General features: G+C 56.6%; 9 protein-coding genes across 9 annotated transcripts; 5 read left to right on the plus strand and 4 right to left on the minus strand.

The window, feature by feature from the left end:
- Nucleotides 1–1130: 1130 nt before the first annotated feature.
- On the plus strand, nucleotides 1131–2364 carry EsH8_VII_000630 (uncharacterized protein; the record flags this gene model as incomplete). The annotated part of the gene is made up of 2 exons (XM_083270763.1): nucleotides 1131–1642; nucleotides 1698–2364. 2 exons carry the CDS (start codon nucleotides 1131–1133, stop codon nucleotides 2362–2364), a joined length of 1179 nt encoding a protein of 392 aa, XP_083128320.1.
- Nucleotides 2365–2986: 622 nt separating this feature from the next.
- Nucleotides 2987–5410, minus strand: EsH8_VII_000631 (uncharacterized protein; the record flags this gene model as incomplete). The annotated part of the gene is made up of 8 exons (XM_083270764.1): nucleotides 2987–3748; nucleotides 3819–3950; nucleotides 4007–4061; nucleotides 4120–4181; nucleotides 4235–4281; nucleotides 4346–4501; nucleotides 4556–4859; nucleotides 4910–5410. The coding sequence occupies 8 exons, from the start codon at nucleotides 5408–5410 to the stop codon at nucleotides 2987–2989; spliced, it is 2019 nt and encodes a 672-aa protein (XP_083128321.1).
- Nucleotides 5411–7649: 2239 nt separating this feature from the next.
- EsH8_VII_000632 (NADP-dependent oxidoreductase domain-containing protein) lies at nucleotides 7650–9254 on the plus strand (the record flags this gene model as incomplete). The annotated part of the gene is made up of 3 exons (XM_083270765.1): nucleotides 7650–7794; nucleotides 8359–9149; nucleotides 9219–9254. 3 exons carry the CDS (start codon nucleotides 7650–7652, stop codon nucleotides 9252–9254), a joined length of 972 nt encoding a protein of 323 aa, XP_083128322.1.
- A 551-nt stretch (nucleotides 9255–9805) lies between these two features.
- Nucleotides 9806–11122, minus strand: EsH8_VII_000633 (uncharacterized protein; the record flags this gene model as incomplete). Its single annotated transcript, XM_083270766.1, has 3 exons — nucleotides 9806–9822; nucleotides 9900–10778; nucleotides 10870–11122. The coding sequence occupies 3 exons, from the start codon at nucleotides 11120–11122 to the stop codon at nucleotides 9806–9808; spliced, it is 1149 nt and encodes a 382-aa protein (XP_083128323.1).
- A 1209-nt stretch (nucleotides 11123–12331) lies between these two features.
- EsH8_VII_000634 (Alpha/Beta hydrolase protein) lies at nucleotides 12332–13596 on the plus strand (the record flags this gene model as incomplete). Its single annotated transcript, XM_083270767.1, has 2 exons — nucleotides 12332–12812; nucleotides 12884–13596. The coding sequence occupies 2 exons, from the start codon at nucleotides 12332–12334 to the stop codon at nucleotides 13594–13596; spliced, it is 1194 nt and encodes a 397-aa protein (XP_083128324.1).
- Nucleotides 13597–14988: 1392 nt separating this feature from the next.
- On the plus strand, nucleotides 14989–16065 carry EsH8_VII_000635 (BTB/POZ domain-containing protein; the record flags this gene model as incomplete). Its single annotated transcript, XM_083270768.1, has 4 exons — nucleotides 14989–15176; nucleotides 15265–15683; nucleotides 15740–15968; nucleotides 16026–16065. The coding sequence occupies 4 exons, from the start codon at nucleotides 14989–14991 to the stop codon at nucleotides 16063–16065; spliced, it is 876 nt and encodes a 291-aa protein (XP_083128325.1).
- A 1853-nt stretch (nucleotides 16066–17918) lies between these two features.
- Nucleotides 17919–19854, minus strand: EsH8_VII_000636 (uncharacterized protein; the record flags this gene model as incomplete). Its single annotated transcript, XM_083270769.1, has 6 exons — nucleotides 17919–18002; nucleotides 18337–18748; nucleotides 18798–18859; nucleotides 18911–19136; nucleotides 19187–19476; nucleotides 19549–19854. 6 exons carry the CDS (start codon nucleotides 19852–19854, stop codon nucleotides 17919–17921), a joined length of 1380 nt encoding a protein of 459 aa, XP_083128326.1.
- A 663-nt stretch (nucleotides 19855–20517) lies between these two features.
- EsH8_VII_000637 (60S ribosomal protein eL20) lies at nucleotides 20518–21628 on the plus strand (the record flags this gene model as incomplete). Its single annotated transcript, XM_083270770.1, has 4 exons — nucleotides 20518–20521; nucleotides 20971–21155; nucleotides 21235–21411; nucleotides 21470–21628. 4 exons carry the CDS (start codon nucleotides 20518–20520, stop codon nucleotides 21626–21628), a joined length of 525 nt encoding a protein of 174 aa, XP_083128327.1.
- A 1213-nt stretch (nucleotides 21629–22841) lies between these two features.
- EsH8_VII_000638 (uncharacterized protein) lies at nucleotides 22842–25343 on the minus strand (the record flags this gene model as incomplete). Its single annotated transcript, XM_083270771.1, has 2 exons — nucleotides 22842–24281; nucleotides 24366–25343. 2 exons carry the CDS (start codon nucleotides 25341–25343, stop codon nucleotides 22842–22844), a joined length of 2418 nt encoding a protein of 805 aa, XP_083128328.1.
- Nucleotides 25344–25414: the final 71 nt, after the last annotated feature.

The following is a 25414-nucleotide window of genomic DNA, read 5'->3' on the forward strand; positions in this document are numbered from 1 at the left end:
CTTTGTCGACCAATGACGGCCTCAGGCGGACTGCCACTATCGCTGAAACTATTTGCTAGGCTGCCGCGGCTCCGATTTCTCGTAGCGTTCGTTTTCTGACATCGACACTTCTTCCATTGTTTCCCTTCACGGTTCCTTCGCTACTCATGTTGGATTTGGCCGTCTTTATCCGCCTCCAGCCTTTTCTTCTTCTTCCCATAATACATTTTAGTGCCAAGCTCTTGATGGTGTTCCGAGGTACCCTTGCGGCGGGCGTGGCTGACAGCCGCAAAATATGCCACATCCAACAACCCATGTTGCATCGCGTCTACCATCCTTGCTCGGAACGAAGCTCTTCCCGCCGTAGATCCTAGAACTGTGCCCTCATTATACATAGTATGCAGATTTCCTGCAGAGTGTCCCGGTTCGGAGAGAGCCAGGACTCAGCTGGAGAGCCAGCGCATGGCATTGCCACGCACCGTACGTCGTGTCCTGCATGTTCGGCGCCACAGCCTTCGGACATGCCATGTGCCACTCGGCCATGTGCCCGCATGGAGAGGCCTAGACGACGTCTTCCATTTTCCCCACTGCGGCGAAAGCTCTTGGTCGGAGTCTCGTTAGGCCAAGCTTTTCGGGGTACGAATCCTCAAACGCAGCGTTCTTTGCTGCCCTCCCCCACCTGCCCCTTTGTCTGTTTCGACCAGTCGAGGGTTCCTTCATCGTCGCCCCGTAAACCAACTGTCAAGACTGTCGTCCTTTGTCCCGCGGCTTCGGCGGAATCGCCAGCGCAGGAAAAAAATAAACAGCACCTAGCGCCATGCGGTGTTTTCGATACCCGTTCTGCCCGGGTCCCTAGATGCTTATATCAAGTCTGATGCCTGCGATGGTTTCGAGTCCATCACTTTGAATACCGATCTCCATTGCAAACCAAGAAACTCAATTCCCTCAAACACGATTGTCTTGATATCTGTCATTCCTTTCTAATAATCATCTCTAGACAAGAGTACTTGTGATATCGCCTCGCCCTTCTCTCACTTGGGCAGAATCATATTGCCCATCGTTGGCTGTGTTGTGTAAAAAGGTCACACCAATCACTTACACGGGAACCACTGAACGCACCAAAGACCTTCGCCTACTCGAACCGGACAAAGATGGCCAATTCGCCCTTCTCGTCGGTTTCAAGCCGCACTGCCTATCCGTCAGTCAGACGCATGTCCATCATCGTAGAAGACGACTCCCTCCCGCCCAGCTCATACAGGTCCTCGCCTCCGCACTCCCGCAGCACAAGGCAACAGAAATACGCTCGCCTGCCTGTCCCGCGACCCCCCTTCCCGTACCCGACCTACCCTCCCCCCGCCTACTCCCGCAGCACGTCCCGCGACAGCACCGGGAGCACCATCAGCACCCGCAGCCTTCTCAGCAACAGCAACAGCGGCAGCCGGCCGAGCTCGGGCGCCTCCACGCCCAGGAACTCGTACAGGGCGGATGCCAAGCTCCTCCCCATCACAACGCCCGTCGGCCCGACGGCACCCTCGGAGAAGCTGGAGGACCCGGAGTGGATTGCCCGCCGCAGAAACTGGTACCGTCTTACCATCATCGCCATCATCGCCGTCGGTCTCGTCGTGGGCTTGTCGATAGGCCTCACCATCGGGTTGCGCAAGCAGTACGTTATCCCCACACCCCACTTACACACCGGGCAGAACTAACAACATCTCCAGATCCCCCGCAGCTTCCAACGACACTCCGGTCCCTTCAAACCTCTTCCCCTCGGGCTCCTTCGCCTTCAACACAGTCCTCCTGGAGTCCAGCACGGGCTGCACCTCGGACCCCGCGACCTGGCGCTGCTACCCGTACCAGATGTACGACCAGTCGTCCAACGGCTCTATCGCGACATTCTTCTGGACCATCGCGCCGCGCAACTCGTACACGTACCAGGTCTCGTCGTCGTCGCCGAGCTCCGTGGCCCCGCAGTTCGCCAACCAGACGATGGTGCTGCTCGAGGGCAACTCGTACAACGAGCGCCTCGTCTTCAACTTCTCCATCCCCAAGACCGTCGCCTCGACCTCCAACACCACCGCCGCGTCGTGCACCTTCTCCAACACCGTGTTCCGCGCCACGCTGTGGACGAGGCGGAACACCACCACGCCCGTCGCCGCCCGGCCGGGGGCGAACGCCACCGCCGCCGCGAGCCCCGACGGCAGCAGCAACTGGGCCACCTGGCCCGGCCAGGTCCAGATCGAGCAGATCAAGAGCGGAGGCCCGGATTGCAAGGACCTCGCCGGGAAAGAGGTCAAGGTCGCGCCGGGCCACGAGCAGTGCCGGTGCCTGTACACCAACTACGGGCTCGAGGTGCCGGAGAAGCGCAGCAAGGAGTGGGAGGCCTGAGGCCTTTGTCGTCGTTGCGAAAATCATCCTTCTTGTGTATATTTGGGACTGGGGATTTCCGCCCTCTCCCTTTCTCGTTTGGTTGTTTTATTTTTTTTCTTTCTTTGTTGGCCTTACCATATTTGGTTCATATGCGCGGAGTTTCGGAACGGGTTGGGGCTTTGTGAGATGTTGATCCACGGGCATTACATTTTTATAACTTTAGATACCAAAAAAAGATACCCTGCATTCACAACAAAACACTTTGATCAGTCCTTTCTTTACTCGTCTAGTTTGTATCGTCCCGTGGGCCCTTGCGGCCGTCTATCCTCGTCCGCCCTCCCCCGACGCCACGCTGCATCGCCAAACCAAAGACCAAACCGAACGCCGAGAGCGCCAACCAGTCTATAATCCGCGTCGGATGCGGCTGGGAAACCTCTCGGTGCAATTCCGTTGTCTTCCGAGCACAAGCCATCAGTCATCGTCACAGGTCCTCCGCGCGAGGACTTGTGAGCCGCGAGGAGAATGCGGGAAACCAGCCGCCGTTGCTCTTTTGTCATCGAACCTTACATTGTCCCAGGGCCCCCTGGTTGTGGCAGTTCACCGGATCCTTCATTGGCCCGCTACTTCAGTCTACCTTCGCTTATTTCCGTGGAGGTGGCTGCTCCTGCTGCTGCTGCTCCCGCTGTTGTGGAAACTGCAGATGTCCCGAATCGGACGGGGGCGCACCCCGCGAGGGCATCACCGTGCCGGGAATGCCCCACTGTGGACGGTTGAAAGGAACGCTATAGTCCGGGTCGGCGTCTTTAAAGGCCTCGAAGATCATCTCCGATGGCGGTGCAGGTGGCCGCTGCGAGGCCCGAGCCTCGAGGTAGACGCTGGAATCGTATCTGGGAATCGGGGGCAGCAGGTTCCGCGCAGCCTGTTCCATCGAAGGATGTCGCGGCAGGAAGCCAGCCGCCGGTTCGGTTGGCGCGCGGAATCTATCGTGGAGCAGCGGCTCGCCTTGGGTCTTCTGCTTGGGCGAATGCCGCGCGGAGTCGCCCTCGTCGTCCTCGTCGTCCTCGTCGGAGCGTGATCGCTTCAGCTTCGGGTCCACGTCTCCCGGGGTTCGGGGCGTTGAGAAAAATTCTTGTGCCCATCTGGCCACTTCTTCTCCCGATTCGAGGTCGTCGGCTCGGAGACGGGCGTCGATTCTGCTCATGAGCTCGTTGAGTGTGGGCCGGTCAGACGGTTTGTGCGCCATACAGAGCTGCACGAGGTTCCTAAGCTCGGGATCGATACCATTGAAGCTCTCATGCTGGAGGGCGCCGCCGTAGGTGGTGATTCCCGGCCCGGTGAAATCCGGGTATGTCATGGGCACAACTGGTGGACTGAACGCGCACATGGTTATGGCGCACCATATCTGCCATCCTAGTCAGTCTTCAACGAATACAGATAGCGGGAAATGGTGATGTACGAACAATAACACCAACCTGGTAGATGTTGGAGTGCATTCCGTAGTTGCCAGCAACTGAAGGCTTGGTCCCGTCTTTCGCGACGAAGGCGTTGACCTTGTTGTTGATGACAAAGTCTGTCATTCCATCCCACTCACCAGTGAATTGTTCCTGGAATTGTCAGTCATGGGACCATCCAAGCAATGGTGCTGCAACGCTCTACTTACAGGAGTGTAGTAAGCATTCTTCCCCCTTAAGCGACACTTCCAGAAAAACTCCTTCCTGTCAAGAAAGCATTGTTAGTCGTGTTAAATAGAATCGAGAAACGAAGAAAACTCACGTAAAGTATTCGGGCTTGGTAGCCAGCTCGCTGAAGAACTGGGCGCACCCAAAATCGGCGATCTGTGGCTCGTCAGCATGAACGTGTGTCCTAGTATGCGAAGGGGAATGCCTACCTTGAAGATAGGCATGTTGCCATGTTCCTTGTCATTTCCCACGAGAACTGTAAATCGGTTAGCTGTCTGTGACAATAGAAAAAGCAATCCGCATTTTGCCTGTAAGCTTACCGTTTCTCGGATCAAGATCGAAGTGGATAGTCTGCTCGGGGTCGCATTCATGGCGCGGGATGTACTCGTTGATGGGTTCGTTAGGATCCCACTCCGGGTGAGCAGCCTTGTGGTGAACCCTTGGGGGGTAGCCCATGCCAACGAGTCCCGAGATAACTATAAATATCCAGTTAGCCGCCACACCCGACTAAAGAGCGCTCCTTGACTTACGACATTTGAAAAGCAGCCATATCGCTTTCTGTGGCCAGCGAGTTCCACAGCGGCTGGCTTTGCTGAGCCACAGATGCAGGTCACCACGCGAGGCGTGCTCAACAAGGACGAAGTTGCAGATCGGCTGGTTTTGGAAATTGTCGAGCGACCAATCCTTGTCCTGGTTCTCGTGGTTGGGCTTCGACCCCCTTTTGCGATCGTTTTCCGCCGACGCCATGTGCTGTCTGTAATCGCCGTCCCTCTTGGCCTTGATGAAGCGTGTGATGTCCAACAATTGCAAGATGTGCTTTGCACCTTTGAATCTCTGTAGCTGTTAACAAGGAATCCCGATTATACCGGGGCGGGGATACTTACCGTGAGTGCCTTTTCTTCCTGTGCAAGTGTGTCGTGGACATGTGGTCGGGACTTCTCCAGCTTCATCACACACTCTGTGACCTTCCCCTTCTCATCCTTGTGCTTGACAAGCGCAGCTATTCCATAGCCACCTGCCCCCAATATCTTCTTCAGAGTGATGCCGTAGCCTTTGGCCTTCGGGCCCGAGCCATATGCTTTTTCGGCGTTCGCCACACCGGCATCGTTGAAATACTTTGTTCCAAATGGATTCGACAACCCCTGAATCAGGGGGTCTGGATGGCGGAGGAGTTTTGTCCCTCGAAGGACTTTTTCGATTTTGTTGTGCTCGTTGTAGCGTGTATACTGCTCCCCTCTCATGAAAGCCATATTGGCCGTGGTCTTGTTTCTCAGCCGCCGCCTGTGGTCTCTCCTCTTCTCATTAGGCCCCTGGCACGAGCACTCAGGCCGTTGGGGTGGGACAAGTCGGTCATCTAACCAAGTAATCTTGAGACCTGGCGCCATTTTGTCGAGTTATGGATAGATATGGTTGCGTTGGATTCTGGGTTGCGTACTAGCCTTTTCATTACTACGGGAATGCTGCCGGGGATTCACAGTATTTGTGTTCATCGGGAATGGCACTCAATCTTCAGTACACAAAGAACGGCATGGACGTGCAAAGTCAGGCCAAGGAGAGCGGGTGGTTATTTTGGGATAAAGCGTCGAGAACAAAAGTAGGTCAACTGATCGAGGCTACTCCCGTAGAGCAAAGAAGCGACTCTCTTGCCACCTTGTCATTTGACATGGCAGTGCTCGAGTGTACTCGAGCCATTGTGTCTTTGGGGATAACATTTAGTTGCCTGTCGAAGTGAACGAGAGGGCTTTGCCATTGAATAGGTGTCTTCCTGGTCCCTGAAGATGGACAACGCAAGCAGCTGCTCGAGGCCGTGTCACATAAAGAGGCCAGACTTCCAATTGTTCTCGTAACAAAGCAGTTGAGGGTTTCGACAAACACCACTGGTCCGTACGGTCCAAGCTCTCTCGGGCTTGCCTTTTCGTCACCACTTGGTGACGGTGACCTGGGCAAAGTCAACCGAGGGAGCGGTGCGGGATGACATCTGGATCCGTCTTGGGTCTGGGCCCACCCGGCTGAAGTGCGAATGGGGGTCAGGTCCGTATTTACCCCACACGCTCGCTCACGTGGGTCCGAGTTGCCCCGGGAAATGCGCCGGCGATGAGTGAAGGAGGCGACGGGAAGTGCGACATTCCGCGTGAAGAGTCGGGCCGCGTCCGGTCCAGTGTTATCTGCCTTAAGCATCCGTCCGATATGGAGATCTGGTGCAGTTGTGGCCGGTAAAGCAAGCGGCAGTTCCGCCATAAGTGCTGATGCTGGGGTGCAATTGGTGCTTCTGACAGAAGTTGCTTGCGAGCATGCTACACTTGTAGAGACATCGTCGTGCGGCGTGCCGGCCACAGTGGATGAAGTCCTCCAGGGAAGGGCCGGCGATGGAGCAGATAGCGTGAAAGAAAAAAAACGAAGCCAATTAGCCGCACCGGATAGAATTTAGGCTAAATGCGAATAAATCGGGTCTTGGGTGAAGTCGTTCTCCACTGAAGCAAGTTTCTAGCGGGACCCAGAGGGAAACGGCGACGCTGACCTAAAGGCCCAGACCAGCAAAGTCGGCCAAAAGTGAGGCAACTGTCTTGATTCCGCAGCAGCAACAGCAAACTAATTCTCCACGGTAAATTGCAGAGCTCGGCTGGCTGCATGAGAGCCTGTGTTAAAGATAGCACTCCACGGCATCTTTCGCACAGTCTTGATAGACAGGCGCGGTTGGCTGGCCCCTGGACTTCGAGGGGACACAAGACCCCTTCCCGGCATGAGCAGAGCCAGTGGCGGGCCCCGAAAGCCGCCGCAGCCAATCCAATGGCCGCCGTGTACCAACAGCATTTTGCACACATGGGGGTTTTCTCGGGTCAACCATGCGCATTTGGGTTACTTCACCAGCTCTTGGCCTCCCACGGAACCTCACAAGTGCGCTGGCCCTTACAGCCGGCGACGGGAAGCTTGAACTCCAATTACCCCAAGTCCGGCCTTGTCCTGGGCTCTTCCGGAATCCTCAGGCTGAATTAAACGCACAAATGGGCGCGCCCCGTTCTGCAGCGGGCACCCCATCCCCACGCCGAGCTGGCCGCCGCCCTCTTTGCCTGTGTTATTACCCATGCCAATGATTTCTCATGTCGATGATGTGGCACCGTACCGGTACGACGGCGTGTCTGAGCTTGCTCCAAACTCTAGTACTCATGCTGGTTGGCTGGCTTTGGGGTAGGTGACCCGTGTATCGCTTTTTCCTATCGGTCCCTTCCCCCCGCCGCAAGCCTCCCATACCCTTGATACCGCGCCAAAGCTGTATGGTGACGGCACCATAGGCTGTCTGAATCTGTAGAGCCGGCCGGGGGCAGGTGGAGGCCATCGACGCCGGGGGAGGTCAGGAGGCGTGTCTACTTTGCGATCCTGATCGCTCGTCTTCCATTTGGTCTGGCATTCTGCCTGGCAACCGCGTATTAAAGCACCTGGCGCGCGAGGGTTATAAATACGTACGTCCTACTCGTCCTGCTCCTGAACGTCCCTCTGCCTCCCTTCTCTCCCTCTCTTCTCCTCTCCCAAGTCCTGTCACGTCCCATTGATCTTTGATACCCCCAATCTTCTTCTCTTGCAAACGTTCCGTTTTACTCTCCAGAAGGACGACGACCAGATTTCATAATGGCTGTTCCCAACATCAAGCTGAACAGCGGCTACGACATGCCCCAAGTGGGCTTCGGTCTGTGGAAGGTCGACGGCGCCATTGCCTCTGACGCAGTCTACGAGGCCATCAAGGCCGGCTACCGCCTGTTTGACGGCGCATGTGGTAAGTAGACAATCCAGAACTACACGCATACAAACATACACACACACATGCACATGCACACACATCACCGCGCCTCCAAGGCGGATGGAAAACTGGCAGAAAACCGACCTCCGGCGACAATGGCAGCGATCAGGCGAGCGACAATGGAACAATTGGACACATGACTTCCAGGAAAAAAACGCGTTGCCCGCTGCCACTGGCTCTGGTGTCGGTGGTCTCTCTCTGTTTGGTTTCCCCTCCACGAATTCAGGAAGACTGAACTACCCCTCCTTGACCCCACCATGGATGATCGGTGTGAAGCCTCTGCGAAACGCCGATGTTCCCATACGCTGTAATTTCGCCTGAAAGCTCTCCGCAGACAACCCCTGCCATGCATTTCACCCGGACTCACGCCCCTCCCATCCTACCCACCCGCAACCCCTCCCCCCTGTCGCCTGTCGCCTGTCACTCGCTCACTTACACCCGGGATCACGCTCCCGTCCCCCCGATACTTTACACCCCTTCATACACCAAGCCATTGGCTTTGGCCACACAAACTTGTTACTGATGATGCATCCTCTCCAGACTACGGCAATGAAGTCGAGTGCGGCCAGGGCGTTGCCCGCGCCATCGAGGAGGGTCTCGTCAAGCGTGAGGAGCTCTTCATCGTCTCCAAGCTCTGGAACACCTTCCACGACGGCGAGCGCGTAGAGCCCATCGTCAAGAAGCAGCTCGCCGACTGGGGCGTCGACTACTTCGACCTCTACCTCATCCACTTCCCCGTCGCCCTCGAGTACGTCGACCCCTCGGTCAGATACCCCCCCGGCTGGCACTACGACGGCAAGTCCGAGATCCGTACGTCCAAGGCCTCCATCCAGGAGACCTGGACTGCCATGGAGAGCCTCGTCGAGAAGGGCCTCTCCAGGAGCATTGGTGTCTCCAACTTCCAGGGCCAGCTCCTCTACGACCTCCTGCGCTACGCCAAGATCCCCCCCGCCACCCTCCAGATCGAGCACCACCCCTACCTGGTCCAGGCCGACCTGATCAAGCTGGCCGCCAACGAGGGCATCGCCGTCACCGCCTACTCTACCTTCGGCCCCGCCAGCTTCAAGGAGTTCAACATGGAGCACGCCACCGACTTCGTCCCCCTGTTCGAGGAGCCCACCATCACCAGCATCGCCAAGAAGCACAACAAGGAGCCCTCCCAGATCCTTCTCCGCTGGGCCACCCAGCGCGGCCTCGCTGTCATCCCCAAGACCATCCGCAAGAACATCCTTGCCCAGAACCTCGCCGTCACCGACTTCGACCTCGACCAGGCCGAGATCGACAAGATCAGCTCCCTCGACAGGAAGACCCGCTTCAACCAGCCCGCCAACGTAAGCCACACCCCCGAGTCTCCGTGTCCCCGTGTGTCGTGAATACAGTTCAGCTAACAACTCGATCAGTACTTCCCCACCGAGAAGCTCTGGATCTTCAGCTAAATGCACTGCGCATGACGGGTCGTCCATCTCGCCTCATTTACTGTACCTGCAAGAGCGTCTGCGCACCACCGGTGGAAGTGGCCTGTTGATGGCCTGCAACTAACCGAGTGATGTGCAAGAGGGAAAGTTCTAATGTGTCTCGAACCACGTACGCTGTACGTCGATTGTATCTAGATACCCTCTCCCTCGGCATGACTGTGATCTGCCGCTAAAATACAACCAAAGCCATGACCAAGACAGGTTTACTTATTGACCCCTCTCCGCCAAGGCCCATGCAGCGTGTTTTTCATTTTCACTTTTTTTGGTCAATGTCAGAATAGCCGCCCCGCTCGTGAGCAATGTTTTCTCTCGCCATGCTCCCATGCCCACTGAATAAAACGCGGTCATGTAGTCTTGCTGGAAGGTATCTCGAGTAGTCAAAAGAGTCCCCGTATATGTTCCGCTGGTTTCTGCACCAACCCTCCTCAAGGTTTTCAACCAAAACGCCTTTGTAACGCCGTGCCGGCCTCGTAACTTTCATGCCAGAGAGAGAGCTTTCCCTTCAAGAGTCATCATGTCTTGACAAAGGCTGTGCGGGTTTGTGAGCAATCGCGTCGTGAAATGGTTACGAGTCTGGGGAGAGGACGGAAAGGGGGGTATACTCACTCGCGTCGATTTGGGATAATTGGGGCAGGGCCAGACGGACTTTGTTGCGGTAGACTGCCGGGCCCCGGAGCTGCAGCGGGTTTCCCTCAAAGTAGACCGTCGTCAGCTTCTCCTTGTCCCCGAGCTCCTTCTCGACCTCGTTGAAGTCGGAGATCTGGTTGTAGCTCGCCCACAGCTCCTCGAGATTCGTGAGCGGCTTCAGGCCCTTGACGCTGGCCACGGCGTTGTTGGAGATGTCGAGCACGCGCAGCTTCTCGTTCTGCTCGATGCCGGCGAGGGAGGTGAGGGCGTTGTGGGAGATGTACAACTCCTCGAGGCTGGGCACCTCGCTGAGCGGGGCGAGGTCGCGGATGCGGTTCGACTGGATGCTGAGGATGCGCAGGTTCGTCAGCCCGCCCAGGCCCGTCAGCTCCGTGATCTTGTTCTTGGCGACCCAGAGCTCCTCGAGGTTCTTGAGGGGGTCGAGGTTCTGAAGGACGCGGATGCGGTTGGAGCCGAGCTCGAGGCTGGTCAGGTTGTCGAGGCCCTCGAGGTTCTCAATGGTGCCGATCTTGTTCGCGACGAGGAATAGCTCCTTGAGCTTGGTGAGGTGGTTGACGCGCTTGATATGCTTGATCTTATTGAAGCTGAGGTCGAGGGAAGTGAGGTTGGTCAGGTCGTCGAGGCCGCGGATGTGGGAGATGAGGTTGTCGTAGAAGTCGAGGTCCTCGAGGGTCGAGGCGAGCGCCGAGAGGCCGTCGATGGACTGGATGCTGTTCTGGCGGAGGCAGAGGCGGACGACTTTCGTGAAGCGCTCGAGGCGGAGGGCGGGGATGGAGGCGACGCGGGCGTGAGAGACGATGAGTTCGTCCGTTTCCAGGTCTTCACCGTCGAGGAGGTCTATAGAGAGAGGGGCGGGTTGTTAGCCTCAAGTCACCAGTGCCTCTGGGGGAGGATTTGCGAGGCGCTGTGTAGAGTACTGCAAACTTACCTTCGTCGGCGGGGAGTTCCTCTCCGGGAATGACGTTCTCGTCGTCGGATTCCGGGTCCGAAAAGACTTCGGGGTTGGCAAGGACGGCGGTCCGCTGCACTCTGAGTTTGCCGTCCCATCCTTTGCTGTTCCTCAGCGCGGGGCTGGCCTGGCCGTCTGTCCGCGGGGTACCGTCTTCTTCAGGCAGCTCGATGCGCGGCGAGTGCCTTGGCGACTGTTCGGTCGGGGTCTTGGGATCGGCGGGGCCGGTCATGGTGGGCTGTCGTCTTGGTTGTCGCGGCGGAGTCGAGGTGGCTGCGGTTGTGAAGTTTCAAAGTTGGATTTCAAATAGCGGGCGAGAGCAGTGAAGGCGGTCGGCCGGTGATGGGTTTCTCAGCGGGTTTGCAGGCAGGCGGGGTCTGAAGCGCTGTGTGGATGGAAAACAGAGATGGAATTTGCGTAAGGCGGGGTTGTTTACAAGGCGATCGATCACGGTACAGTGACACACATGCTGGGATATAGGGTGATGTCTGAGTTGTTTGGGCGGCTGATGGTTATTATTTATTTATTATGCCCGCTCACTCATGCCCATCTGCCTCTCTGGGGTTGAACAACGCACATGCGGGCACATGTCCTGGGGACCTGCAATGAGCTAAGGTGATAAGTGACGGGATGGCTGGACTGGAACTGGTGGAGCTGGGCGAGGTTTGGAGGCACTGGATTGGCGGCCTGGTCCAGATCCATGAGGGCCGTTTGACACTAGAGTATGACGTCCTAATGGGCCAAGCAAGGCCTTCCAGCGTCTTGCAGCAAGAATCACGCCGTGGAATGAGGAGTCTAGCGCGTTCCTTCCATTTTTTTGCTGAATGGGAAGTGTCTGAAGCCCCTGGAATACCTAGCGGCCGTCTTTGCTGGAAACCCATGTCCCAAGCTGTCATCAGCGCCACCAGTGAGCCAAAAGAACTTCCCTCGCTGTGTCATGGTGTGGTCCTGTCTCAGTAATGTCTTGACCCTCAATGGCAGAAACCCCCATCCAGCGAGGTCCATTCCACACCCCCCTCCCAGCCTGAAAATTAGAAAAATAGAAATAATGATAAAAGGCCACTGCGACGACGGATGCGGATGGCAGGGCAGGGCAGGCAATTGGGCTGGAATCCTGCAATCCTCATAATTTAACCGTCCTTGTTGCGGCCCACGTTGAGTCTCATGGCCTCCGAATCTTTGGACGGATTAGATCCGGCTGCATGCCGGCCACATTGGTCGAGCCCAATCTGGTCCGAACACATGCGCATCATGTCGCGACCGTCAATCAGTCCACGACGGAGCTGATTTGCGATTTCTCCTCCCCTGGTTGATTGTCCCCTCTCGCGCATGCAATCAGGACCTATCCCAGGTCACTTACCCGCATCGCAGGGTCCTCCGTCAACACCACCCACCACCCCACGCCCGACACACGCGCCTCCATGTCTCGCAAGCGGTTGCGATGCATGCTATCCGCCCCTCCTCGATTGGGCAGTCCCTACGTCGACCTCGCCGTCTGCAAGCACTTGCCGTCACAGGAACATGGCGAGCCACGTCTTCGCCTTCGCCGACGCCGCTGCCACTGACGCCGCACCTCGGCCTCACCCACAAGAGGCAGTTCCAAGCTGAGGCGTTGTACCTACCCCCGCTCGTCTTCACCGGCCTTCTAGTGGCTCTATGGACGCAGAAATGTCTCGCAATGGTGATCTTCCAGAACAAGATCATTTACATGCCCGGGCTACCGCCGAACGCGCGCAGGGAACGCATCGAGGACTACGCGAAGCAGTGCTACGGTGTGCGGTGGGAGGAGAAGAGGGTACAGGCCGCCGACGGGACGGATCTGGCCCTCTGCGTGGCCTCAGTTACATCCACTGGTGACGAGAAGACCACGTCGCCCGACGTCGCTCCATCGGTGCCGTCGATCTACATCCTCTACTTTCAGGGTCCGCCCCATTCCCCCGCCCATGCCGCCGCATAGGTGTGCCGCCCAGCAGACGCTCACGCTTGGGAACAGGAAACGCATCGTCAACTCCCCCACGATTGCCCGACCTATCATGGGTCCTCCGGACACTGCAACAGAGCAAGCGGCCCGCACGATACACAATGGTGTGCCTGAGTTACCGCGGGTATTGGAGGTCGAGGGGCCGCGCCTCCGAAAGAGGCATCAATCTGGATGCGCAGGCGGCTCTGCACTGGGTTGGGCGGATGCACAACGAGCAAGGCGCGCATAGTCACCAGCCACTACCGGAGCTGGTAATCTGGGGTCAGAGCATCGGCGCTGGGATAGCCACCAATCTTGCAGCCTGGGAGACGTTCCCGTCCACGTTGCGGCTTAGGTCGTTGATTCTCGAGACACCGTTTACATCCGTGAGAGACATGTTGACGGCGTTGTATCCCCAGAAATGGGTGCCTTACCGTCATCTGTGGCCGTTTCTCCGGAACCACCTGGACAGCTGGGCAAATTTCTCCACGATTGCCAGGAACTGGGCCGGATCGGAGGACCACGAGAAGCCTCGCATCACGATTGTGGAAGCTGGCAGGGACGAGCTAGTGCCGGCTGAACACGGCGCGAGGCTAGTCCAGCGCTGCGAGGAGGTCGGGCTGACGGTCGAAAAGAAGACGGTGCGAGGCGCTTTTCACAATGATGCCGTCATCAGACTGGAGGGACGTCGAGCTGTCGCCGACGCCATCGAGCAGGTTGCAGCTAAAGCCCAATGGCAGAAATGACATCAAGTGAGGTCTTGAGCAGAACCACGAAGCCCTTGTCCATCAAGAGTCGTGGAAGTGGTCATCCTAAAAGTGGTGCATCCTGATTGGTGAATTGACTAAGTCCTGGGAGGAGGTTTGCCGACGGCCTACCTCGGTGTTCGAGTTCGATTCAACTCCAGGATCCCTGTGGAACCAGGGTCGCTTCTCCGTTATGCCGGTGCAAGGTTTGGTAGATAAGTGATTTTCAGGGGCTGCTCAATTTGCCTTTACATAGTACCGTTTTGTTGGAACAAAGCCCGACCGATCGTGCCATCCAACTCGGCTCGACACCATACCATGTGCAGCGCCAGGTCACCTTTCAAGAGCTCTCCTCCCAAAACTCGAGCCTACAAGATAGAGCAGAGCCATGCTTTGGTTCGTTGCAAACCCATTTCGTGTCTAACTGGTGACATTTTTTGGCATCAACTGGTCCTGCATGATGGCGCAATTGTTCCACCAGGTTCCTGGGAGAATTCGCCTCCTGGGTGGGAGGATTCGACCCAAGGCAATTGCTCGCTTCTAACTTTTCTTATTCCGGTTTGGTGATGGGGAGCTTGGACGCGACCCGCCGCCTTAACGTGGATCTTTTTCAGGCAGCTTCGTGAATCGTCAGAGCACCCAGCTGCGCTCGGCAGTATGCAGGCTCCCAGACAAAAGTACTTGTACACTGTTGCATCGCTGTAAAGATACCTTGGGATCGGAGGGAAGAACACCAACCCCCTGAATTTGGCACCTCGCACAGTATCGCCTTCACCTCGTGGGCACTCTGACTCGGGTTTTTATCCCTGCGGATGGATGGCTTGGTCAACTCCGGTTTTAGACTAGGTTCGCCTGTCCTCTAGTGTTTGCCAGGTCCTTTCGCAGGTGGAGGCAGCCAATATTCGCCTTGGAACCCCCTGTAGGCATCACGTGATATCGCTCACTGGTCGTGTCGTACTCAAACTTGGATCCACTTAAAATTCGCGTCTGGGACGCGCCAATCAACCGACTTCTCACCACTTTTTTGCACACTGTAGTCTTGTCAAAAGCAGCAAGTCAAGGCAATCAATCACTGTAACCTAGGGGGATCTCGGGTGACCGTGCAAGGTTTTAATCAGGCTGTATATATAGAATCTGGCCCCCCGTCGTAAACGAAATCTTCTTGACTCCCTCTTTCACGCACTCGGGACGGCGCCTTAGGTAGGTCAACAATTTTCCAATAGAACTCGGTCATTTTATCTCAACGAACAAACATCAATCCCATCACATCCATCGTTTTATTTGATCGGCAATAGCCTAGGGCATCCGTTTCGTGAAATTTTCTTCTTTTCTTCCTCCCTTCTTCATTTTATACATCGATCCGATCTGCCAGACAGCTCGACAACCACCACAATGTTCAGCCGACGCTTTGAGCAACCACAAAGCAAGAGCTTCACAAAGAGCCACAAGGCCTCCAAGTCTAGCTCCTCCTTCAGCAAATCCAGCGGCGTTTCGAAACACCGCCACGAGTCCCGTCACACCCGGCGGCCAACAACCGCGACTACATCGAGCACTGCGACCGATGATACCGCGATGGGCAAGTAAGTCTCATTCAATTTCCCAGCGGCCTATTCCACCAGTCATTTCAACCTAGATAAAAAGGCTGCTAACATGTCTCGGTATGTAAAGCAATCTTACCTCTGCAATCGTAACCCTTGTCGTCGGCAAGGAACAACGCCTCTTTGCCGCCCACGAAGATGTCCTCTGCGCTTCGACCTTCTTCCAGCATGCCCTGCGCATCAACCAGACGCCCGACGGCTCATCGGCTGCCACAAAACGCATCTCCCTCCCGGATGAGGAGCCAGAGATCTTTTCGTCTGTGCTCGAGTACCTTTACAAGGGCGACTATTACCCGCGGCTGGTGCACAACAAGCGCCGCAACTCATGGGAGATTGAGCAGCTGACCAATGATGGCCGGGGCGTCGAGTCGACGGTATACCACCACGGTATTGATGGCGACTTGCTCAAGGATACGGTCATTTACTGTGCTGCTGAGAAATATGGACTGGAGGAGCTCAAGCGTGTTTCCCTGAGGAAGCAGGGTCTGCGTGAGTCATCTCCCTCAACGTGGCTCTTTGCTTCATCGGCTGACTTCCTATTGCAGAGTCTGGCATCCAGTGCAGCACCATCCTGGCTTCGGCTCGTTACGCCTACACCAACACACCCGACAGCGACTCCAAGCTGCGGGCCCACTACCTCGCCCTCATCATCCGCAGCAGGAGCACCTTTAAACGAAGCGGCACCATGCAGCTGGAGATGTACAACGGCGGCACCCAACTCTTCTTCGATCTATTCGTGGCTCTCTGCAACCATGTCGACGATATTTCCACTGTGTAAGTTAGATCTTGTCGAAACCATCCCCGAAGTTCCTGTTATCTAACTGTCCTCAGAAACTCACCTCGCACACCCCGCGGCGGCCGTCCTTTCTAGGTTTTGACCGCTCATTTCAACCCCGATATCTCGTCCCATCTCAGCTCAAGGATGAACAAATACCCAGCTCCTATTAATGACTTGACGTTCGCACGCAATCTTGCTCTATTCTCCTGCTTTCACTGTTTCCTTCTCGAGGTTCTAACTGGGTGGGCTACGCTGTTGGCTTTGCGAAAACCTCAAAATACCATAAACATCAGGCGTTTAAATCCCGTTGGTAGGGATGGTGGCGGCGCTTTGGGGCATATGTATTATCTTCTGTTTCATTTCTGGTTTTTTTCTCTCTCTCATACTTTTAGTTTTCTTAGTTCACTTTGACTTCTCATGAGAAACCCCTGTACAATTACGATACGTCTTTCCGGAGGTTGAGGACCCTCTCATAGAAGAAGAGACTCTGGAAACTCATCATTTGGGGGAATAGTTTGGCTTCGCTTCTAGAACCATCAGAGAATGGCCCATGTGGAGGCCATTGATATTTTTCTCATTTGACTATTTTAGAGCGGAAATGAAGGAAACGGGACAGATTGCGTCTTCTTGCGAGAACGACATATTGTAAAACTATCATTCCTCACACTCGCTCTGGTTACGTAATATAATAGGAGTTGTTGTTGCCGCAACTTGCGTCCCTGTTGATTATGGCATGAAATGAAGCTATTCACAAGAGGAAAGGCTGTCAAGTGGCGCTGGACGAAACTTGCGCCCCTGCCTCTCCCCCTTTCCGTCCAGGACTCTTGAAACGACGCCGTCGACCCAGAATCCCGGGCTCGGCAATTTCTTTTTTAAAAAAATTTAAAATTGCAAACAAGTTACCAAACACATTCCTATGTGAATGAGCGTGAATGGCCGCGGTAGCTCGATTCACGCCTGAGAAAGATGGCGAGCAACCACCCCCTGTCTATCATTCTGCTTGCTTGCTCGCTCGCTCGCCCGGCGGAACGGTCCCCCGGGTTCCTGGCTCGCCTAGCGCAGCGGCCGTGTCCCCCCCCTCCCTGCCCTTGCCTCGCACACGCAAATGTGAGTCACATAACAAACCTCGCCGGGCCTGCCTATAATTGACGATACCACGTTCACGCCAACATCGCCCTCCCCACCCCCGAAGCCATCCCCCCCCTCTTGCTCGCCGACCGGACGCTACGGACGCAAGCACTTAAACCCCCCTGCCTTGGACTCCGGCTTGGTGAGACGTTAGTCATGGCTCCGCCCCGTGCACCGACCGGTTGGTTGGGTCGGGGAGGAATATGAGTTGGGGGAAGAGAAACAAAGTCTCTATTTTCCCCTCTCGCAAGAAGAAAAGCCGCTCGTTCAGCTGCCTGATCGGGCAAGGCTCGGGCATTCGCTCGAGGGACGGTTTGGAGTGACGAGGCGTCATAGTTACACGGTTTTTATACGAAGATGTATCATGATGGGAGTGTCACACCTAGTCGGAAGGTTGTGACTGGGTCAAGACGACAGGATTAGCAAGACATGCGTGAGTGAGGGCAGCGGAGTGCGACGATGGCCAATTACTTGAAACCACATTAGAAGGGCAGTGTTGAACGGGCGCAAGGTATCATCAAATGTATGCATTTGCCGGTTCGGCAAACGGTGTTAAGATAGATTTTTCAAGTATGAATGCGTGCCCTCCATCATGTGCAAGCTAGTTATGTAGTGCGCCTATGCATGGACTGCACGCCCGCCGAGCGCCTCTCAGGATGGCCATCCCAGGTGGCGTGAGTTGCTGATGCCGAGTTGGGCCATTTCTCGCTGCTTTATGCCCGTACAGCTGTGCCATCAAGGACGCATTCTCAGTTTTCGGCCGGTAGACTATCATGTAGCCAGTCTCCGCTCTGGTAACATCTCCACACAACCACCAACTACACCCCTGTTCCGGGGAAAGCCCCGTTCTTGGACAGGACAACAATGCCGCGTTCTCGGGCGATGTAGCCCTTCATGAGGTTCTGCATATGGGTATCATTGTTAGTGAGTCAGCTAAAGACAAGGCGGAAGAATATGTGCCAATCAAGTGGGATTCGGGAAAAGTCATCACGGCGCCTGGCTGCCTGGGGCACATATCATCAACCTCGTGCCGATGTTGCCTAGAAGGCAGCCGAGGCGTGACGACGAATATAAAATGTGATGGAAGGCAAACGAATGCGCGCGGAAATCCCAGAACCCTTTTCGCCCGCCTGACTGAAGAAGCGGTCGATCTGGGCCCAGGGATGCAGACGCAGGCCGCCACGACTCCGGCACATGGCTCATCACCGATACGACGAACAAAATCACGCAACGCACCTTGTAAATCATGTTTGCCAGCAGGCACTCGACTTCGTCCGGATCGACAGTTTCTTGACTGCCAAGGCTGATGGCAGCCGTGAACTCGGCAACGGGGATTCGGGTCCGGCGGACCGGTGCGGCGCCAGGCTCCTTTGCTTCCTCGAATCCGCCGGCGACGAAGACCTTGCGCAAGAGGTTGCGCAGGGCAATGTCACGGCCGCGTTCCAGCGTCAGGTAAATCCTGCGACGCACAAACTCTTCTTCGCCTTCCTGGAGGGCCAGGTCGAAATTCCGGAGGTCGCCTGTACGGATGCAGCGGGACAAGGGGAGAAAGAGCTTCTGCAGGCGGGGGAACGGCTCGAGCAGTTTGCTGCTTGGGAGGGTGTGGGTGGTGAGGAGATGGCAAGGGATTAGGTAGGTGAGGATTCTCCTGCCGTCAATGTTAGTGGTTGATTCCAAGGTTACGGAGGACGACTTGCTCTTGATTGCTCTTGGCGTCCTTGTGACAAAGCGACCATGCCTCAGTGAGATGTTTCTCGGCCTGAATGTGGTTAGCACTGTGCTGAGGTACTCTGTACATTTTCTGCCTCACCTCAACATAATTCTCTTCGAGGAAGAAGAGGACACCCTCGTAGAACTTGAAAGTCACCCGTTGTGACTTGGGGAACGCCTCCAAAGGGGGCATATCTCCGCGATTCGTCGACAGCGCCTTGAGGATCGTCCGACTGAGACTGGCCGAGTTGAGCTTGAAGTAGGTTTTGAAGAGGAGGTTGATGACGAAGTAGATGGCCCATTTTCTTGAGTCTTCAAGAGGTGCTCTGCTGCTTGTTAGATATGACATGGTTCCTTTGGCCTCGGGGCGAGTTACCTGTCACTCAAACACAAGGTGAAGATGCGCTTGAGCTGTTGTTCGCAATCGCGAAGCTGCTTTTGCTTCTCTAAATCAGGATCGAAGTCATCGCCCAACTCCAGGGCGTTGGCAGCAGCATCTGTGATGTTGCGTTCCTCGTCCGAGCTGATGGCAAAAAGTCGCAAATGCTTGCCTGCTGTGTAGAGACACGGGATGGTCCAGGCCTCGAATCCGTAATTCGTGTAGCCCCGGATGAGAGCGGTGGTGAACTCCTTCCACGTCTCATACACCTTTGTCCATGATGATGACTATAGTCTGTGTTAGTGACGGAGCCTGCGGGTGTGTACAGTAAGAGGAGGAATGTTGCGCAAAAAGCTCACCCTACCTCCAGCACCGGAGTCGCCTTCTACTTTGAGGATCTCGCCAATGGCCTTCCAATACGCCGTGTAGACCTCCACCCAGCCGTTTGTCTCATCATTATCGAGCTTGAACTTCTTAGATCCCGACGACCGACCGAGGAGCATGTACTTGACATCGGCCTTGACTTCTTGCACATTTGTGCTCAGCCAGATGGACCGAAGCTTGTCTGGCTTGTTGGCCGGGCTGAAGGGTTGGAGTGTTTGGGCGAGCGAGTATCCCGATCTGGCCTTGTAGGCATTGCGGAACTCTTCGAAAAGGCCCTCCATAGCAGCTGACCCCCCGTGCTATATGGGCGTCGATGAAGGGTAATTGTGAGAGTGAAACTAAGGGTTGAAAAGTACCGGAGATTATGCGACGGGTATATCTTGCGATAAAACCAATCGATAAGTTAATGCTTGGGAAGTCAGATATATCGCAACCGGCCAAATGCTGTAGGCGAGGTTACTCGCTGTAATCCCTCCTGGGATGCGTCGTCTTCTTTGTGAAGCTGGCTCTCACATAAAGTCGGGCTGCAATGTGATTGGTTAAAGCATGGTGGGCTTGGATGCACCCAACATGTCTTTGCCGTCAGGCAACAGTTGAATGGTAGCCCTCGATATCAGGCATCAACATCTGGGAAGAATTTCCGGAGACCCGCCGACGCCTTCCACTTCTTCGTCTCGGCTGTTACGAGTGGGGAACCTCCAGCCACAGCCATACCCCACTAGGCTTGTCGCGCTTAGCTCATGTGGCGCTCACACAACTTTAGGTCCTCAGCCCTCACATCAAAATTTCGACCACTTTTTTTTTCCTCATTGTCACTTGAGGCTCGGATCTGACCCTGCTGCAACCACCACGATATCGGAAATTCGACGACCATCGGCCAGCTCTTCAAAGTAAGTCGCCAACAACCAGTACACGAAAAGGATTATTATCTAACAGTCAATCAGATGGGTAAGCACAACATTCCTTGACTCTCCCGTGGACCCTTGGATGCAAACGCCGCGACTTCGACGAACCTTGCGACCTCGACGACAAAAAACTTTTTCATCGCCCGCGATGCGAAACAACTTCGACGACGCTTTCGACGGCAGTTGGCCGCTGTAGACACTACACGCCAAGGCTTCGGCATGGCAATTGTCGCGCAGGATGGCAGCGTCCTGGCAGGGGGCGTCGAACCAGACTTGGTCACGGGGGAAGCCTGACATTCTTGGGAAAGCGACGGCCAGGCCTGTTTCTGCACCGCGATGTTCCACGACACAGCCACGGGCTCGTCTCGACAAACGGTTGAAATGACGGCAGACTTTCACGAAGCGGTTCGACGCGGCACAGCGATTTGCATCTTCGGGTTGGGAGGATTGTGTGGCATTGGGACGGCACGTAACTAACGGGCTCTGCTACAGGTCGTCTCACGGAATACGAGGTCATCGGGCGCCACCTGCCCACCGAGGCTAACCCGACTCCCGCCCTGTACCGCATGACCATCTTCGCTCCCAATGTCACGGTTGCGAAGTCCCGTTACTGGTACTTCTTGCGCGGCCTGAAGAAGGTCAAGAAGGCCACCGGTGAGATCGTCAGCGTCAAGGAGGTACGTCGCTCCCCCGTCCGACCCGAAAACTCTGCGCAAGCGGCTTGGATATCCCGGAGACTAATTTCCGCTCCCACAGATCCAAGAGAAGCACCCCCTCAAGGTCAAGAACTTCGGTGTCTGGCTCCGCTACGACTCTCGCTCCGGTACCCACAACATGTACAAGGAGTACCGTGAGATGTCCCGCACCGACGCCGTCGAGGCTCTCTACTCCGACATGGCCGCCCGCCACCGTGCCCGCTTCAGGTCCATCCACGTACGTGCCTCTCGAGGAACCCCGCACACTCCGCAGGTCACTAACCCGACCCGAACAGATCCTCAAGGTCGTCGAGCTCGAGAAGGGCGACGATGTCAAGCGCCCTTACATCAAGCAGCTCATCACCAAGGGCCTCAGCTTCCCCCTTCCCCACCGCGTCGCCAAGATCAACAACCAGAAGATCTTCAGCGCGAAGCGCCCTACCACTTTCGCATAAAGCGTTGTGCGGCGTTGTTTCTCTGGTTTTCGACAAATGGAGGGGCGGGCTACTACTACTGGCAGGTGTTCACTAGGTCTCATGGAACTATCACGTGCATTTGCTCTCTGAAGGCGGGGGCCACAAAAGAAATGAATCAATTCAAAACATCTTTCGAGCATGGCCAAAGTGGGAAAAGCAAACCTCTTGATAGACGGCGAATGATACCTGAGTATGAAGCTGTGAATTATGACTTCTTGATGAGACGATGCGGTAGATTCAGCTCGACCAGAAGAGGGATGTCAAGTCGTACAGCGCCGTCTAGGTAGCCTAATGCCACTCAAACTCCGTCAGTTGTCGTTGCATGCCTCTTACCCCTCTGTTGTGATTTGATATGTCGACGAACCGCCTTCCGTACTAGACGGGGTGTCGAAAGTTGCAATTGATGAATGAAACAGAAGTGCTCGTGTAAACCCGATTCCTGCTTGCTGATAAATTTCTTATTGGCTTGGGTGGGTTGCATTGGATGCCCAATGCTGGCTTGGTGTTCCATGGCCAACTCAGCCTCTGAGACGCAAACTGATAGTTGTTGCATGTATGCCTATACCCCTAGTCTCCGAGAACGCGTGGACAACTTCCCAGCGCCAGCCGACGTTCGATGTTAGCTCTTCGATCTGGACTCCCCTCTCATTCGCGGACATGAGGCCAAGCCACGAGTGGCTGCCGAAAACGCAGCGGTTGACTTTCTATTTTCTTAACTGGCTTTGTTTATCGGCATATCGTCAAGGCATGAAGACGTCCATTCTCGGTGGCATAGGATTTGAAAGCAGGGCTTGTGCTTATTATTATGAGGAATGTTGCTCAGGGCATATCGAGACTGACCTTTCCGTGTACATCATACATATATGCCGTCCTAGTGTTCTACTTCCAGCTCATTTCAACTCGGTGTACCATGAATCAGCACTATTGCTAAGCACGTTGCTAAGCAAGGTAGTTAGGGTTAGCACGGCCTACCGAGCGTGTCATGAGCGGCAGGTAGTCCTGTGCTTGAAGTCATCGTCACATTCAGAGAGACAAGTAAATCATCTCGCACAATCCGTAAGAGAAAAAAGGTACTTAAAAGTGAGTTGACAAGTTCCCATTCAGGGGTGATCAAAGGTTGATCGGCGTGATTCATTATTCTTACTGTACAGCAACCCCAAACAACGGCCCGCCTCCCTCTCCCCTCCCTCCGTCAGTTGTCCCCAGGCGACCGCTCCATATTCGCATCGACGACGAACTCGTTCCACGTGCTCGCGTCCCACCAGAGGTCGCTGGCGTCCATCTGGATCCCAAACTGGCTGACTTGGTACGGCGGCTGGTTCCACAGAGGCGCGCCCTCGAACATGGCCATGTCCCCCGGCAGCGCAAAGCTCGGGTCCAGCGGCGGCGCGTCGACCGCCATCTGGGGGTTACCCGCTGCCGCCGTCGCAGCATGGACCAACCCGGGACCAGCACCGGGGTCGACGCCGGCGCCGGCACCGATACGTTCCAGATCGCGAGCGGAGAGCGGGACTGCCGGGCCCTGCTCAGTTCCCATGTCCACATCAGCACCGGCATCCATGTCATCATCTCCATCCTCCTCGTCCTGATGCTCCCTCCTCGCCGACCCAACCTCCGCCTGCGACCCCGACCCCGACGCCGCCGCCGCTGCCGCCGCGCCCTTCCCACTCAGGCTCATATCCCCCATCAACGCCTCCGCCCTCGCCGCCCTCGCCTTCCTCAGCAGCTTCTTCAGCGGCCTCCACAGCGTGCCCCGCCTCGTGTCGGCGACGCGCTCCCTCATCCCGTAGAAGTTCCTGTCGACCACCATCCAGGCCCTCTCGACCAGCTCCCCGCGCGTCTGCACGCACAGCTCAGCCAGCGCGACCGCCAGCGGGTGCCACTGCACGTAGCTGTCGATCCACCACCCGAACCGCTCGTGGTAGCTGGCGGTGCTGAGCTCGACCAGCTCCATGGTGTTAACGGCCGTGCGGAGCATCGTCTCCCTCGCGACGCGCGGCTTCGCCGCCGCCGTCGCTCCGCGCGGGGTGAACGGGTACTGCGCCGAGAGCCACATCTTGAGGATGATGATGCGCACCGTGACTGCGGCGTGGCTGGCCGGCACGTGCCGCGGGTCCTGCTCGCCGTCGCCGTCGGCGGCGGGGGTCTTTGGCGGCGCGGTGCCGAAGAGGCTCTCGAGGCGCTGCGCGTGCGCCATGATCTCGTCCTCGGACGACGTCGTCGGCTCGACGGTGCCGTCGTGGTCCAGCGCGAGCTGCGGGTGCCGCGGGCGGAGGTTGCCAAAGATGCCCGAGGACATGGACGTGCAGAGGCAGAACGTCATCTCCGTCGGCCCTATCCGGTCCTCCAGCGGGGCCGCGGTCGACGGGCCGAAGTCGTCGTCGTTGAGGTTGTGGGGGAGCCGCGTGTTGTACGACTGCCGGGGGATGGCGGCGTCGGTGCCGCGGTCCTCGGCGGCGCGGATGTCGAGGACGACGATCATCCACCACAGACGGCGGCGCATCTCTGCCTCGAACGGCGGGAGGGGAGGGGAGACGCCGTCGCGGTGCAGGTGCAGGGCCTGGGCGAGGCGGGCGACCAGAGGGATGAGGGCCCATGTAGCGCGGCTGGCGTTGTGAGAGCGGAGGAAGCACTGCTCGGTGGTCAGTCATGCGGGCGTTGACATTCAACCACTGGTGAAATAATAATAAAAATTTTTTTCTTTTTTTAAACTTACAACGTAGTATGTTAGCGCTTGAAGAGTCCTGATCTCGGTGCTGTTGAGGTAGTCGGCTTTGTGAAGCGCCTTCTCAGTGCCCTCCCTGAACCTCTGCACCAGGACGCTCCTTTCCTCGCCCAGGTTCCTGATACAAGCGTCGTCGGAGAGACTCGTGATGGCACCAAAGTACATGGAAAAGAACAACGCGGCGGTGGCGTCGTCGAGACGCTTGTTGGGCGCGCTGGCAAACGCCTCCAGCTCGGCCGAGACGGTCGGGCGGTGGACGACCTTGAACGCCGGGTCGACGTTTGAGAAGAATATCCTGCACAGGTACACGATGTGCTCCCGCGGCGGGTGCTTGAGGTCCTCGACGGCGTCGGGGTCGATGTTGGAGATCAGGCCCGAAACCCCCGGCGGCGTCTGCCCCTTGACGGCGGCGGACTCGGGGCTCGCCGCCGACGGCTCGTCGTCCTCGGAGCCCTCGCTCTCGGACGGCTGGTCGAGGGCCTGCCTCATCCCCTCGACTTCCTGGCAGAGGTTCTCCCAGAACTCGGCGCTCATGTAGTTGGACGGCAGGGCGGGCTGGTCCCACCCCACGGACGGAGACGGCGCCGACTCGCTCACGGCGACCGAGCCGCTCACCTCGCCGGCTGCTGATGCCGCCTTAGAATGCGGGGCGGACGGGCCAACCTCGCCCTTGACGGCCCCGTCAAGACTGCCCGAGTCGACCTTGCTGACGATGCTCTCCAGGCGGCTGATGCGGTTGAGCAGCTCGCTCTGCCGGGCCTGGCGCGGCTTGCGGTTCCGCTTCCGCGACGGGAAGACGCACTCGAGCTCGGAGCGCTCACATTGCTTGCACCGTGGCTGGACCTTGTCGCACTTGATTTTGCGGTGCCGGCAATTCGCGCAGCTGAGCTGCTGCTTTCCGCCGCTGTCGGCGCTGCTCGGGTCGGGCTGCTGTCGTGCTGCGGCTGACGAGTAAGCCGGGGGCGTCATTGCTTGGTTGTTTGTGAGTGAGTGAGTGAGGGTGTTTGCTGACGTCGACGATTGTGGGCCTGCTTATGGCG

The sequence above is a fragment of the Colletotrichum jinshuiense genome, chromosome 7, assembly GCF_051148585.1.
Source record: "Colletotrichum jinshuiense chromosome 7, complete sequence".
Lineage (NCBI taxonomy): Eukaryota > Fungi > Ascomycota > Sordariomycetes > Glomerellales > Glomerellaceae > Colletotrichum > Colletotrichum jinshuiense.